This window comes from Rhizoctonia solani, chromosome 7 (genome assembly GCF_016906535.1).
Source record: "Rhizoctonia solani chromosome 7, complete sequence".
NCBI lineage: Eukaryota > Fungi > Basidiomycota > Agaricomycetes > Cantharellales > Ceratobasidiaceae > Rhizoctonia > Rhizoctonia solani.
The window spans coordinates 1,127,455-1,142,970 of NC_057376.1; the positions used below are offsets into that span (position 1 = coordinate 1,127,455).

Sequence of the window (15,516 nt, forward strand, 5' to 3'; positions counted from 1 at the left end):
TCTGCTAGGCTCAAATTGATCAAGTTTAATTCGGCACAGTTGATGAGGGTAAACTTACTTCGAAACGTGGCGCTACAAATTGGAGGATAGGTATGATGAGGGCGGTTACTCCTACCACAATCGCAGCCTCGACCCCGAATACTTGTAGAGCGCCTGAATGCTCAGCCCAGGGTACTTGATAGTATCCGACCGAAAACCCGCCCAATACTCGCGCCCAATTCAATAACGCCGAAATCTCACCTTGTCGCCCAGGAAGGAGATCTGAGCAATAGGCGTACATCGAAGTGACCTGCAGTATGTAAAATCGATTGAGCCCTTGCTTTAGAAAATGGACTCACGATGAGCATAACACCGAATACAAGCTATTCGAGGGTCAGCCTGGTCTAATCTTCAATGTTGTAGCGCATGTATGCGTACCATGCCCCATCCAAAAATGACACCAGCAATAGACAGCAGCTTTCCAAGGCTGGCGCCCACTGTGATGAGACCAGCGGTGGCCCAAAAGCTTCCGATGTAGGGTACTATAAGACGAGCTGCCAGGAAACAAACATATTAATCAAATGGTAACACGACGTAAATGGAAGAAATACCTTCAGGTCGAAACACACCATGATGCTGTGCTCAAAATGATCAGTTTCTGGTCGAACTCTATGTTACTAAAGTGGGACTTGCGCGCTTTATGTACCACCGAGCGACAAAGTCGTTCAGCCAGTGTCCCACAAGCTCTCCAAGTAGTGCAGCCACAATAGGAGTCAAGTACATCGCCGAGCTCTGGTCACTGTTCATTCCGTATCCTAGTGGTGGGGGAGTTTGTAGGAAGATAACGAGCGTAACGTTAATTCCAATCGTCCAACCAAAGGTGATCCCTAAGGAAGTCTTAAATGAATAATGACCAGAGTTTGTTTTCGCCCCCCTAATTGTGAGTACTTACCCATGAAGATGCATGCCAGCAGCATTCTAGGGTTCAATAGCGTCTCTAAAGGACGCCACATAGCAGTTGAGATAGGTACCCGGTACTTGTACATCTTGGCTCCAGTAATTCCTACCAATGTTTCAAACCGATATCGTAGGCCTTTGGTCGGTGGTGTAGGAGCTGGGAAGTATTTGCGGTCGTACATGCTGGGAAGGGTTGAGAATAAACCTTTACTGGGTTCAATAAAATTTACTTACGGCTCGTCCAGGAATAGCACGATAAGAAGTAGAATGATGCCAGAGTATCTGATTGGAAAGAATGTTAGCGCCGATTTTTGAAGTATTTATCCCTAGTTTTTTTTATCGTACATGCACCCAATACCATACGCCCATCTCCAAGTTTGCCTTTCAACGAGAAATCCGAATAAAAATGGCCCTTTTTATTAAATGAGCCATGATAACCGATAGCCAGCAAGGTCAAACTTACCTAGGAACGGACTGACAACAAAGCTAAAAGTCCAAATGTTAACTTTTCGTGCCTCTTGGTGCCAGAAAAATATATCCTTGATGAAATATAGGCCTGTATGTAGGTGGTTAAATGGTGTTGTATTATAGCAAAAGAGGTATTGTGGCCTACCAACGACCTGAGGAGCCGTACTATTGTCAAATATTTTTACAATTCATCAACAGTCACCAATAACTAGACAGAATGTACGCACGAAAAGAAGCTTTGAAGGCATCGCGTAGCGGCAAAAACGTTCAAGGTTGGCGCAACAGTGCATCCAATCAGAAAACCAAGGCCAAAAACCTGAACCATCCTAGTTACGTTAGCTCTGTCCAAGGTATTAACCAAATGCTTACCTGTGACCAAAATAGCACAGGTAATCTTCCGAATGATGAAATCAGAATCACTGCCAGTACACCCCCTGGACCAAGACTGGACACATGACCCGGAAGGAGCCTGCATTAGCCCGCCTTTGAAACATTTAGCCAGCCGACTTACAGGAATATAGACCAATTGGAGGTTCTGAAAGTTTAGTTAGAGCGCCAGGCTTGTGTATACTGCATCGGGGGAACTCACAGGTTGTTTACATTGTTAACTGTGGTATCGAATTCTTTTGAAAGAGGGAACAGAGATGCGATTCCGATGCTGGAGCTAAAGTCAGGTATCACAGTGGCCAAAGAAATAATAGCCAAAGTGTATCCCTTCTTAAAAGCCGACCACTGACGAGGAAACTAGGTGAGCAACCTGTCTGTAGGATCTGAATTCAAGCAAGGAACATACATTCAGGGGATCATTAGAATCTTCCCGTGGTTGTGGCCACAAGATATATGAGCCGTCATCCGTGGTCTTCAGAGCGGATGCGACTTCGGACCCATACTCCCTCTCTGCCTCTTTCACGTCGACCACTAGACGATGGTCAACTCCGTGTTCTTGGCCGTCGTGTAGTCGTTGTATTGTCTGTATGCGGCTAGCAAGGGTCCTGTTTTCAACATGTTCGGAGGGCAGTTTCGCCTCGGAATTGAAAGATTCATGTTCATTGTCCTGATTGGCCATGTCGTATCACAAAGGCGACTGGGAGGTCGGCTGGGAGAAAGAGAGATGAATGCTGGTGCAAGATTTCAATGCCTTTATATGACAGGCGTACGACATACATATATTTTAGCCTAGCCTTCGGCTTTCATTTCACCATAGGACTTATTCTGGGAGGCAAAGGGACGGGAAGCTATGAGAAAACAAGAAGGTGTCAAGGACACGAGTCTCACATCCAATGACAGCTCGTCCCGCAAATTCCTTCCGCTGAAGAGACTGTTGAAGCAAGCGAAGTAAGCGTCGAAGTTTAGACTAGATAAGATGTATTCTATGGGGCAGGATTCTCTTATGCGAACATATGGTACGCTTATCGACAGTGTGAGGGGAGTAGGATGAGATAAGCAATTGAATGCCTTCTTCGATCACGTGCCGATCACTCAAGGCAAATTAATCTACCGGTGATTTATTTTTTGGATCATCGGGTTCTATACCGTCCCACATTTCTTGGTTCAAAGATGGTTTCTTTCCAGTAAGTTGTCACCACCCTTGTTGGACACTACGAGCAAATATTACACGTATTGAATATCATTCCATAGGTGCGATGGTGAGTGTTGACAATCATGCGTACTTGGTCGGAAATGGCTAACAGCTGCGCCTGTTCTGATTAGGCTGCCAGGATGTGGTTAAAAAGCCCAAGCTCGATTCTCATGGTGCCAGGTGCTACGCCTCCTTTACTTGTATAGACTGTAGCAAAACGTTTGCTGGCCCAGCACAATGGAAGGGACACACATCTTGTATATCTGAGGAACAGAAGTACCACAAGAGTGTTTATCAGGAGCCAAGGGTGAGTCCTGCTGTTACCGTACGCATACGGAAACGATGCTTACAGGTGGGTAGGGTCGAGGCAGAGGGCGTGGTCAACGAGGTGGGTGGGGAGGCCGAGGTGGCGGACGTCCCTCGTACGCAGGCTCGGGAGAGAACGCTATTCCACTTGGCCCACAAGTCAACGCATGGACCGCTCCACCTCCCGACCCTGTGAATAACGAACCGTTCAACTCGAACAATTGGACCGCAAGTCCCGACGAAGTAGCCACAGCAAAGCAGGTATTTAAGCTATGATTATGTGAAAGATGACTTCTTTCTAACGCGTATTGGCTTAGACCCCGGCCGCCACCACCTCGTCAATCAATGGGAATCCTGAACCCGAGAAGAAACCCAAAAAATCTAAAAAGAGAAAAGCCGAAGACGGCGAGGCGGCGGAGCCTGTTAATACCGAGCCTACGCCCGAAGAGCCGGCCAAAAAGAAGAAAAAGAAACATACCGACGAGCCAGTCGTTGAGCCCACTGCAGAGGACCTGGCTCAACCGGAAACCAAAGACAAAAGAAGAAAAAGTCTCGAAAGTCCGAAGGGGGAAGCAACGATACGCCGGCGGCTCCCAATGGCGGCGTCGATCCGGACGCCACTATGGCAGATGCTGTAGTAGAACCCGCTACGAAGAAAGAGAAGAAGAAGTCGAAAAAGTCTCACAAGTCCAAGCCCGCTGATACTGATGCTGACACCGCTCAAGAAATTGAGTTGTCTGGCATCATCAATGGCGAGACCCCCGCAACTGTTCCACTTGCGACTTTTGTCAACGACAATGCGCCTCCTCCGATAAAGGTAACGGAAGAGTCCTCCAAGAAGAAATCTAAATCTACGGAGGTGGTTGCCGAACCGGAGCCAACTAGCAATGGTGTCGAATTGGCGAATGGGCATGGTGAACAAGGAAAGAAGGAAAAGGGGAGTAAGGGGGACAAGAAGAACAAGAAGAACAAGAAAGATAAGAAAAATAATCAGCCCGACGAAATTCATCAAGCTTCGCTAGTTGAACAGCCATCGACCTCCGAGCCTATCGTACCGAAGGAACAAGCGTTGGGTGGAAAAGATTTGATACCGGTTTCTACAATCGAGGCGACGGCTGAGAAGGAGAAAAAGGACAAGAAGGTTAAAAAGGACAAGAAATCCAAAAGTAACACGGATATGCTACCGGCGGTAGAGACCGCTCCTGCACTCGCTGAAATGCCTACGGTCGAATCCAAGAAGTCGAAAAAGCATAAATCCAAAAAGAAAGACGTCGACGAAGACCTCGTACCTGCTACTGAATCCGTATCGAATGGCGCTGCCGATTCTAAAGAGAAGCACAAGAAAAAGTCCAAACGACGTGACAAGGAAGCTGAAGCCACTGCTGCCTGATTTACAATATCTATCTGTTCTCGTACATTATTCAAGATGTTTTGTTCAATATGATCTGTAATTGGTACATATATATACTCGTAAGGCCAAGGAACATATATCAGTCGTAGGTATTCAAAATACACAGCGCGAGAAACAGCCAACTACCTAAATTCCTTTCGCTACGAATTAAAGCAATGAAAAACACATCTAGAATGCCGTAGTAGAGTCAACCTCGATGGTCGGAACGATACTGGCAATGAACTTGAGGAATACGACGAGGTAGAAGTCGACCCGCATGCCTTCGGCCTCTTCTGCACCCTCTTCGCCCCCTGGCCCCAAAGTGGATCCCTTCTTAGGCTCCTCTGGTGCAGGAGTCGCTGAACTACCCTTCCTCAATCCTAACCACTTGCGTTTACCTCCTTTAGAGCTCGAGGTCGTCCCTTGTCGTTTCTTCTGCTCCTCTACGACCCCTGCATTCATCCTCTCGATAACCTTCTTCATAACATCGGCGTGTTTGCAAGGGTGAACAGAAGCAGCAGACAGGCTAGAGATATGGGGGAAGGATTCAATGGTAACAGTCTTGAATGCGTGATCGGCGGAAACGTCTTGGAATACTTGTGGGGGAGTGAGGGGCGTTCCGTTCTGTGTTCAAATGCTGAGAACGGCATATCGATTCGTTCAAAGGCAACGTACCTCGTCGAACCCGAGCAACCAGATTCTTGGAGTTTGGTAATATTTATCATAAGTAATCATAACATCGTAAGTTCGTACTTGAAGAAGATTGCCCTTAGCAACTTCGATCGGGGCGGCGGGCGTGGGTTTGGCAGTCGCCTCGTCGGCTGCCTCAAGCCCCTCTTCCTCCATGTCTGGGATGTCGTCAAAGTCTGGGGCATCTTGTTCAACCGATAGTGCATTCATATCCTTGGTGAGTTCGTTTGTGTTCCCATCAATGTCAGGAATATCGTGAATCTCTCCAGCCTTTGAGGCATCATCAGCTGCCGCTATGATCCGAATGAGTACAATAGGATTGATGCCTGCCACGCCTACTTACGACGACCCGCATGTGTTTGTACCCATTCATCGCCCTTTCCCGAATCTTCAGCAAAGGACAGGAGCTTCTCCGCATCCTCATCCGCGTCGGTATATGCGAGTGATGTTGCCCGGCGCAAACATGGGACTAGGACAAGATGTCAGGTGGTGCTAGGGTAATTTCAAGCTCGAGCGCCACATACCTTTACGAGTCACAAGGTATTGCTTGTCTGCTGGGAGATAATCGCGTGCCTTTGAAGCATCTCCCTTCTCCCTAAGCACTCAAATCAGAAAGAGCAGATTATACGGGCTATAGATCGACATACCAGGACCACACAGGGAACTTATAAGTAAGGAAGTCTCCAGCAGCCACGAATTCCTCTATTATAGAGTTAGCCCAGCCACGGTGTGCAACGGGAGCATGCGTACCAGGCGTTATCCTCCCATGCTCCTTGAATTTGCTCTCTTTCAAGACCTGGGCTGCATGTTAGCCGTAGAGTCGCCACGGGGTGAATTACACCTACCGGGCTAATGTAATCGCGAACAGCCCAGAAGTGTGACTGACATCCCCTTAGTATTTTCCTATATCACATACCGCATATGAGACCCACCTGGATGGTATGAAGGGAGTTCATGGCGATGATGGTACTCTGTAACGCGTGAGGCGGAGCAGGAGTCGCGACTGGAGAAGGGCGTTTCTGAGCGTATTTGCTTCCGCATAGCACCCCTATGTCACCCAAACAGGAAGGACCCTGTGATCGTCAAACAAACTTTGCCAAATATATTTATTGCAGCGCACAAAGAACAGAGAGCTTGACCCGTTATTGGACGTATACGGCAAAGAACATAAGTTTACCATGGGTCATATATTGGTGCAGTGTTATTTTAAGCTCTGCGTATGAATATTCCAGCACTTTTGTAGAGAATTCCGATTGTGCTTGTGAATAGCATGACACCCGTAAAGATAATCAACGGCCCCTGGAATAGAATCATGAACATGACCCATGATTAAAGTTATGTCATTTAATTCTCACATAGTTTTTAAGACCATAGGCATGTTTTCCATTGACCAACGCGGAGCGGAGTAGGCCAGTGGAGATCGGAGCTGCAAGTACATTCCCTACCCCTCGTCCTGCCACAAAGATAGACATAAGGCGGGCAATTGTCTGAGGATTATCCTCTGTACAAAATTATTTACTTCATACAATAATACACAATGATCTATACTTACGAGATAGGGTCGATGCAAATTTCGTCCAAAGGGCCGAGAAGCTAATAGCACTGATGTCAGGCCTTTGTAAATAACCTCGATTAACTCAAACCCACCCTCCGGCCAAGAATCCATACACAAGAGCAAAGGCTGCAAGCATCACAAGATTGGAGGCGAGCCCCCATAAGATAAGAACCGAAAGCGATGACCCGAGCATTGATGTGAGCATCACTATGCGCAGATCGTATCTGTCGGATGCGAAGCCAATAGCGATGGAACCTGGGACAGCTGCAGCTATGATATGGTATCAAGCAGGTGTCAATAAAATGGTATAGGTTAGCACACGGGAACAACCAGAATTCACCATTCATTAGAGATACGACTAAAGTTCCTGAGGTAACACTGAGATTCATGTCTGACGCAAAGGCTGGACAGAAATAAGCGGATCAGGTACCATGGTGACTAAATAGTATATTTACTCACTGGGGAGCCAAATGCCTGGTACAAAATTTCCGAGACCTTGTAGGAAATTTCCTGCAAATAACACTATAAATTCTGGGTTTCGTAGGAAAGACCAGTCGGAACGTTGTTGTGGAATGATCAACGAAGATGGTGGTAGTCGACCCTTCACAAATGGTAGGGCGGCCGATAGTAGCAGAGCATAACCGATTGCCTTTAGGATTCATTGTTCGTTAAATGGGTCATTAGGTTAGGGCGAAGATAACATACGAGAGCGATAAAGGTTGTGCGAAGTCCATAAGCGATAAGCAGCTTCTCAACTACGAATGGTAAAACAACGCCACCGAGTCCGGTTCCCGAGAAAATTAAGCCATTGGCCTATTTTGAGGTTGTTTGTAAATAAGTACGCAGTTTGCGAGGATCCGATTATACTCACCAAACCTCGCCGCTCTTGGAACCACTCAAATACATACATCTGCATCGGGAAATATACAATAGCTATGACGTTTATTAGGAGATGCATGAAGGGTTGCATAAATGAGAACACTCACTTCCTCCGATCGAATAGAGGATCCCCTGTGTGAGCAGCAAATGCCAAACTCGGGTTGAGAAAGCAGCCCCAATCATTGCAGCAACGCATAGAACTGCCCCAGCCCGCATCATATTCTGACGATGTTGCGGATATCTCGTCAAGAGAGGCATAACAAAGACTGAAGTAAGGTATATAATTCCAGAGGATAATGTACCAACCAGAGGAAGCAGGAATTCCTCTGGTCCATCAAATAGATGATGGGTTGTGTAGTGATTCAGGAAAACGCCGTATGTGAATGGGAGGGCCCAGATGAGTAGTTCAACAAAGAAACCACCAGCTAGGAATGCGTATGCATGAAAGCCTTTGTCCTGGTGGTATGGTTAGTAAAATGTGAGGGTGACTCCTCCATGCGACAGACCATGGGTGGAAGCTCTGCGGTGACATTGACTGGTCGAACTTCGGTGGGTTCTACCAACCCTACAAGCCCGAGCTCCTCCTTGGACCCCTGTCTTGTCTGTGATCTGCTCTGTTCGCCTCCGCCATAATTAAGTCTATCGCTTGCTTCACCATAACGTTCTATATAAATAAATCAAGAACAGCGCTTACGTTGGCAGTTCTATTTCCTCTAATGTCAAAGTTTGAGTAGCCGACATGGCAAGTCTAGCTTGATGCGAAAACCAAGGGTTGGAGTAGAAATCGAGCTCTGAGTAGGCATGCACGAGGAGTATTTATATGAGACTAATTTGCCATACAATTTGCCATCCAATTTGCCATCGCCTTCGAGTCAGCTGGCCCACGTCTGGATTCATTTGACCCAGAATTTGCAAAACCTGGATGCATGCGTGCCAAGGCCGCATGCGGAGACAACCCAAGCCATGATAAGAGTGCTTTTTTTGATGATATAAATGGAAGCATGATAATAAAGAGGTCTGATGCATCACTCTGCCTGTGAATTGTATATAGAGCATTGGGCACTGTGCTTGATTATCCTTTCCTCGATTTCAGATGTCCTAATTATAAGCAAACAAGGCAATGCATGATCGTACTTCTCCAGTGTAATCGGTCCCTGCAGGATTCAGGCAGAATTCGGTGCACAAAAAAGCAGGTATCAACATCGACCTCCATGTTAGAAGACACAAAGTCATATTCGAAATTAAGTAAACCAAAGCCCAAAATAAACATTTGAAAATGTCTAAAATGATGCTACTTGTATATTCTGAGCGGAAAATTAATCTATACACCTTTTGGCTCAATGAACAGCGAGAATCATAATCGGGGTGAAAAGGGCTAATCAATCCTGATAGCCGAGTACAGTCTTCTCATCGACCAATATGTTGCGAGGAATCCTATGCTACCCGTAATGAGGAAATCAAAGAGCGCAATTAGGAACAAATAGCCCGCATATAGGACTACACTCGAAAAGGAGTCAAGTGATAGGCGGGTAAGCCAGTAGAAAACTCCATATGCAAGTACCCAGAAGGCACTCCCACCGCCGATCATGAAAGCACGCCAATGCCAGCGATACTCTTCGGCGCAGAGCATAAAGTATGTGAATAAGATTGTGACTGTTGCGGTCGTCAATAGGACTACGCCCGCCGTTAGGGCGATAAATCCAAATGCATAGTATGCGCGTGAAGCGAAGAGGCTCGAGAGCACAAAATACAGCTCTACAAATGCCGCGCCTGTTAGAGAGTAAAGGGAGTTAGATGATATGTTTGATTATTTGCAGGATGAAATTACCAAATGGCAAAATGCCTGCAAGCAAGGAGGCGGACTTCACGGAACGATTTAGTGCTTATGTGCTGAAGTGTGCTAAACGTGACATACCCAGGGCTGTAGGTACCTTGGTGCAGGCGGGATTTGACGAGGAATTTGGTTTACGCGAACCGGATGTGATACAGCCTGTTCGAGTCATTGAGCATGTGTTAAGAGAGTAACCTTAAAAGACTTACCCCATGCTTCCTTCCAAAGAACGAACCGATTGCAGAGAGGGGGGCCGAAATGACAAACCACAGTCCCACAATGGCCAGCATAGTACCTTTATAAAGCAAACAAGAGGAGTGTCTTGTTAGGAATCAATCTTGTAGGTAATTCTGTTCAGTTCTTACCCAGCGGTACTGCCCCTGATGAATCGGCGCCGATGAGGAATAGGTTGAGCAAGAAAACTACTGCAAATACAAACCTATACCGTGTGTCAGCCTTAATTATGAGACGATAGCATACTGTTGATTTGAACCGTACGTAGGTAGAATAGTTGCAGTAAGGAAGGTATTTTGCTTATGGTCGGTACCACCAATCGATGCATATACGCGGGCCGAAACATAACCCCCAACGCTTCCGAAGAAAGTCCAAAATACGATCATCATAGTGGCCAATGCACCTCTATTCGAGGGTGAAAGGAAGCCCAAAAGCGCGAATACTGTCCAGACAAGCCGAGTTTGGTTAGATATCGGGGGGAGGGGGGCAAGAAACTAAAGTAACCTACTCAGTGTTACGCCGACCATAACGCAAAGTTGGGCTCCATTCCCAACAAGCACGCTGAGAACCATTGGGAATCTTGGAGAACGGAAAACTTCTCCATGTACCAATTTCCACCCAAAGTCCTCTTGCACATCTTCCTATGATACTAGTCAGTGAACGAACCACTATTGGTGCAGATGGTGAAACCTACACTCAGGTCGATAGCATTGTACCTTGAGATCTACCAATCCGAAGTTAGTAAGCGCTAAGGAGGAAAATCTCAGACGTACATCTCGAGAGACAGTGCGAACGAGAATCATAGAAACCATAACGCAGAGGAAAATCACTATGACCAACGAGTTGATCAAGCTGAACCAATGAATCTTCGGGTCGAAAATATGCAAATAATTGTCCCATCGTGTAGCCTAATAAATACCGTGCATATTAGAAAAGTAGTGTGAATGGGCTATAGGGGCTAACCCAAGGCGTATCTGATTCCTGTATGCTATAGTCAACACACGAATTGCTTCAAAAATACCGTCAGGTGCGCACCTCCCAATGGATAGTGTAGGAATATGTTACGCTATTCTCTTGGTCTTCAGCTAGAACTAATGGTCGAGGTTTCTTGGCCGCACAGTCCAGTGTCTTTGCTGAGGAATGGGCAATGCTATAGACAATTTTAGTAATGTAATTGGCAAAAAAGCATTCACGCACCTTCTTGGCCAAACAACTACACCAACTACTCGGTAGTTGACATTGTCCCTCGTGTGATAGCTAGTAACTGAGATGAGGTTGCAGGCCGCAGCTCCATAGGAAATCAAACCCACTTGAGAACGATGTCATAGTGATTATGCAACGCAGGGTTGGTCTTGAACTCTTCCCTTTCATCATCTCCGAGATTGAATCCCATATCATAGAATATTTCCTTGGTTCTCTCGTCCTCCTTCATCTCCGCCGCAGGCAATCCGTCTACCAGCCAATTGATAGCATAATCCTCGCGAATGCGATCGTTAATAAATTTGGCATCTTTGGCCGGGACAGTTGCTGTGCAAATCGGCATGCAAGATTCATTTTTAAGCATCGTGAACTTTAAAACTAGGGTTAGTGGGAAAAGGACGTCAGCGAAAGAGTCACTTGCCTCGATGGGCGAGTTATAGATACGATCTCCGAATAATATGGACCCGAGAGACTCCGGTTGTTTCTTTGGTCCATCTTTGGGTTCGCAGAAATGGAAAGCGGGGTCATAATAGTTGTCTGGTAATGCACATAGGTTAGTACAACGTTGTGATCGAATGACGGAACCATACAATTAATCATTGATTTCTATTATTTCTTCAATTAGCTTGATCCGAGACGGCAGAGCCTTGTACGTACCAACTTCGAGTCGGCGCTGAGGACCATAGGCGTCAGTGCGTTAACATACAGCGGAACACGATCGTTGACATGGTAATCGCGTGGAGCTGTCCCAGGGAGATAGAACGCATTTGCGGAAGTTATCAGTGAGCTCGCAGCTAAAGCAGCTGCCCAGAGCGTTGCAGCCATTCCAGTGAAGATCAGAGTTGGGTGACACGAAGCAGAAGGTGCAGTAACAAGTTACCGTCACCAACAAGCGCCGGGCGCATCTTATAAGCTGCGGATTTATATTTGTAGCTACGACAGTACCAGGAAAGGGCGTTTCAGTGAACAAAAGCTGGTTGAGTTTCAGCCTGAAGGCATTAAGGGTATAGCATTCGCAGTAAGGTACGATACATAAAGAACATTATCGTTGAATAAAACCACGTCTACAAACCAGAACCAATAAAATACACAAATCGAATCATGCATGCATACACATTTCAGACATAATGGTCTAGTACCCTCGTCGCAAACGTGCAATTTCGGCTCGTAGTCGCGCGTTTTCTTCCTTGACCAAACGGAGCTCTTCTAAGGTGTCTCCTAGGTACTCTTTCAAGTCGCTCTGAGGAGATTCCATATTAGCTCTCAGCTTAAACCAGTCGGGAGCGGCAAGCTCACCTTCCACCCTCTTGAAGCCCGAAGTAAATCCAAGTGCAATCCACGCACGTCCTCTTTTGTCTCTTGTCTGAACTCAAACATAACATCCGACACAATATTCCTCAAAAGATCTTGTGCCTGAGTCTTGGTCATTGAAGTGCTATTGCCCTTGTTCGTCGGAGTCTCTCCTGCATATACCTCGGCTCCCAACGCGGCCGCCAACCCACGACGGGGAGTAACTAACAGTGCGTTAGATCCACGATGCGCGCAGTCACTCTCATCCTCGTCTGACGAGTTCGACCCCGAGACTGAGTTGTTTGCAAGTCCCGAGCGAGGTCGCGCCGGGGTGTAAATCGTGTCGAGGGGCGCAGAAACATATGGCGATTCGGTATCGACCCATCCGACCCGCTTGCCAGAATTACGCGTCGAAGAACCGCTCAAAGGGGTTGACGAACGTTCACGTTCCCGTTCTCGGAACAGAGCATCGGATTGTTCCCTGAAGATGGCAGAGGCGCGTTTCTTCAACACAGGCTCAGGCCGGTCTCTCAAGCTCCCAAACGTTTCGGCACGCTCGCGCGTAATTCCAGACTCGGAAACCACTCTCATCGCTTCTGGTGCTGGCTTCAGATCCGTTGAGAAACGTCTGGCCAACCCGGTTGGGCGTCCCAACCCGAGAGTTGCGGAACCAGAAGCGCCTAGAGTACCTGCGCGACTGGCGGGCCTATCGGTGCCGTCCCTGAACAGCCGGCTCGAAGGCCTTTCGCGCTCGGATTCACTGACAAGTCTGTCTTCAAATGCGCGGCTGCGAGGCCTATCTTCAGTACCGATACGACTCCGCGGGCGATCTTCGATGGCGGGTAAGGTTGGGAGCTTGGGCGTTTCGTTGCCCAGTCGACTTCTGGCTCGCTCTTCTCCTAGCCGGCTCCAAGGGCGCTCCCTGTCGCCGGGACGGGGAACAAGAATTTGCTCCTCTGGTTCGTCCGACGTCGCTGACCCAGCCGGTACACCAGGGGTATAGTTGGGAGTCGTGGATCGCAAAGAAGGGCGGGTGCTTAGGGGCGTACTCCTTCCATTTGATAAAGAAGACTGGCTTGACACGGCAGACAATGGGACTGTGCTCTGACTCGGGGACCGGGTTCTCATGGTAGAAGCCGCGTCGTCTTGAGCAAAGATTTGAGCAATAGTCGGTGGTCGAGAGCCATCGGAAGTTAAGCGGCGAGGCATGGTTTGTGTTTGACGCCTCGATGTCGGGGAAATTGTAGCTAAGGATGGCGGTCAATTTCACAGTTTCAATGGGATGATTTCAATGCTCACATTCCCGATCATTCTTGGTCAAAGGAGAACCATTGGCACTGGATACCTTTGATCCAGGGCTCGGCGTTCCAGCTGCGGTCTTTAAATCTGCCAGAGAGGGCCTACTGGCCCTGCTGATTGTGTCTCTTGTAGCCTTGGACAACCCCTCCCTCACTCTGCTGATCTACCAAAGACATTGGACGAACTCGAACGCGCTCCTTCCCAGAACCTGCAGAGATCATGGACGTTGGCCGCACTTTATTTTCGACTCCGGCCTTGACGCGAAGTGCTCCAGGAGAAACCTTGGTCTTCAAATCTCCCGACGGAGACCTTTTGTGTAGATCAGCCACTGATGATTTCGTGCGCGCAAGCTGGGGTGACCTGTTCCGCAGAGTTTCGGGGGAGCTGATGCGCGGAGATTCGGGTGATTTGGGGCCAATGTCAAGGGTGGATGGTCTTTTACGCAAGGTTCCACCGCGTAGATCCGACACGGATGCTTTGATTCGGAGTGAGTCGGCAGTGGGGAGGTTAGGGAGAGAGTCTGTCCGAGCTGGGCGGGCTCGAGGGAGCGTGTTGGACGACTTGGAACAAATCGGTGAGCCTATTTAAGAGTTGGGTTTTCAGCCATAGCTCACCGTTGGTGATTCTGCGACAAGCGCCATGCCACCAATCCTCCCACCAGCAGGGTCAACGGCGACCGCCTGGCTAGGTGCATCTGTGCTGCGCAGGTTGAGTTGCATGACTCGGCCGGTCTCAGAAGTAACGATGATCGTAGCTCCGTCGTGCGAGAAAGACATGGCAGTGACGTTTTCTTCAACGTTGAATTTCTTAAGCAGACTAAACGTATTTATACGGCACGAATGGGTACAATGATGTAATAAAGGTGACAGTGACACGCACCTCGAGTCCTTATCAATATCGAGCAGCACGACGCGACTGTCTCGCCCAGGAAGAGCGACAGCGACTAGAGAGGAAGTAGAGGACGAAAAGGCAATAGAAGCACTGGTGCCTTCAACTTTGCTGATGGGGATGGTCCGAATTGGAGCACCTCCCTTGGTCGTGTCAAATACATGGAGGCCTTTTGGACTGAGAATCAACAGGGTCGTCCGGCGTGATGGGTGAAATGCAGCCGCCAGGGCGCCGGCAGGAGCCCCTCGTAACACTACGGTAGATTGCTGGGGGATGTTCGTAACCATCGTGGAATCACCCGAGCATGTAGCCAACAGAGATTGATCGCATGCGACAGACATAGCCTGGATAGATGACTTGTGGCCCTACGAAACACGCTTATTTCAGTACATCAGCGCTTAAACGAGTTAACTTGGATATACCTCAATGGTAAGGACTGCGCGTCTGGCTTCAGTATCGAAGATAACCGCCCTTGGACCTCTAGCGAGTGCGAGCATAAGTCCGGGTGTATCGGGACCGTCGATTACTGCCATAGCACCCAACTTGGCGCCGCCAATTCCGCCTTCGCCTTCCCGAATGACATCCCGTAACCAGGCGCCCGAAGTTGGATCATACGCAGAAACAGATCCTCCAGAGGCTACGAAGATAGATGAACCATCGTAAGACCAGCTTATACACGATGAAGGTATGCGGGAGGGAGGAGTCAAAGCAGCGGTGAATATAGGGGCAGGGTTCGGATTGGATGCCTGTAGAGCACTAGATGAGATGACTGAAAGTCCTTGTGAAGTGGTCACGGCGATCAGCGACATGCTGCCGATAGGGTTGGAGCACAAAGAAACGAGAGTAGAGGCAGTTATTCGTGGGATAAGAACAAAACCAACAGTCGAAGCGAAGAACAAATCCAAAAGCTGTAAATCAGCTTTTCCATAAATGGATTGCGGCGCTTAGGCTTCAACAAGCGAAACGCGTCC

At 48.0% G+C, this 15,516-nt stretch overlaps 5 protein-coding genes across 5 annotated transcripts; 1 reads left to right on the forward strand and 4 right to left on the reverse strand.

Annotated features, from left to right (window-relative positions):
• Positions 1-25: 25 nt before the first annotated feature.
• Positions 26-2,470, reverse strand: RhiXN_06528 (major facilitator superfamily transporter; the record flags this gene model as incomplete). The annotated part of the gene is made up of 15 exons (XM_043326344.1): positions 26-289; positions 339-362; positions 418-533; positions 591-615; positions 658-866; positions 932-1,119; positions 1,171-1,218; positions 1,282-1,348; positions 1,400-1,492; positions 1,550-1,569; positions 1,632-1,720; positions 1,774-1,873; positions 1,916-1,939; positions 1,994-2,136; positions 2,198-2,470. The coding sequence occupies 15 exons, from the start codon at positions 2,468-2,470 to the stop codon at positions 26-28; spliced, it is 1,683 nt and encodes a 560-aa protein (XP_043181776.1).
• Positions 2,471-2,961: 491 nt separating this feature from the next.
• On the forward strand, positions 2,962-4,679 carry RhiXN_06529 (uncharacterized protein; the record flags this gene model as incomplete). The annotated part of the gene is made up of 7 exons (XM_043326345.1): positions 2,962-2,975; positions 3,043-3,050; positions 3,115-3,290; positions 3,336-3,405; positions 3,450-3,550; positions 3,607-3,780; positions 3,831-4,679. The coding sequence occupies 7 exons, from the start codon at positions 2,962-2,964 to the stop codon at positions 4,677-4,679; spliced, it is 1,392 nt and encodes a 463-aa protein (XP_043181777.1).
• Positions 4,680-4,868: 189 nt separating this feature from the next.
• RhiXN_06530 (autophagy-related protein 3) lies at positions 4,869-8,544 on the reverse strand (the record flags this gene model as incomplete). Its single annotated transcript, XM_043326346.1, has 18 exons — positions 4,869-5,303; positions 5,355-5,662; positions 5,713-5,838; positions 5,894-5,964; positions 6,017-6,071; positions 6,120-6,165; positions 6,215-6,250; positions 6,302-6,442; positions 6,725-6,870; positions 6,922-6,962; positions 7,017-7,194; positions 7,265-7,327; positions 7,384-7,573; positions 7,630-7,737; positions 7,796-7,857; positions 7,911-8,259; positions 8,310-8,442; positions 8,498-8,544. The coding sequence occupies 18 exons, from the start codon at positions 8,542-8,544 to the stop codon at positions 4,869-4,871; spliced, it is 2,535 nt and encodes an 844-aa protein (XP_043181778.1).
• A 634-nt stretch (positions 8,545-9,178) lies between these two features.
• Positions 9,179-11,893, reverse strand: RhiXN_06531 (transmembrane 9 superfamily member 1; the record flags this gene model as incomplete). Its single annotated transcript, XM_043326347.1, has 15 exons — positions 9,179-9,573; positions 9,632-9,665; positions 9,719-9,793; positions 9,844-9,929; positions 10,000-10,073; positions 10,133-10,310; positions 10,377-10,509; positions 10,563-10,592; positions 10,642-10,776; positions 10,832-10,849; positions 10,904-11,018; positions 11,066-11,125; positions 11,179-11,605; positions 11,659-11,674; positions 11,726-11,893. 15 exons carry the CDS (start codon positions 11,891-11,893, stop codon positions 9,179-9,181), a joined length of 1,944 nt encoding a protein of 647 aa, XP_043181779.1.
• A 307-nt stretch (positions 11,894-12,200) lies between these two features.
• On the reverse strand, positions 12,201-15,354 carry RhiXN_06532 (uncharacterized protein; the record flags this gene model as incomplete). Its single annotated transcript, XM_043326348.1, has 7 exons — positions 12,201-12,308; positions 12,365-13,605; positions 13,658-13,820; positions 13,894-14,217; positions 14,272-14,473; positions 14,537-14,910; positions 14,968-15,354. The coding sequence occupies 7 exons, from the start codon at positions 15,352-15,354 to the stop codon at positions 12,201-12,203; spliced, it is 2,799 nt and encodes a 932-aa protein (XP_043181780.1).
• Between the last annotated feature and the right edge of the window lie 162 nt (positions 15,355-15,516).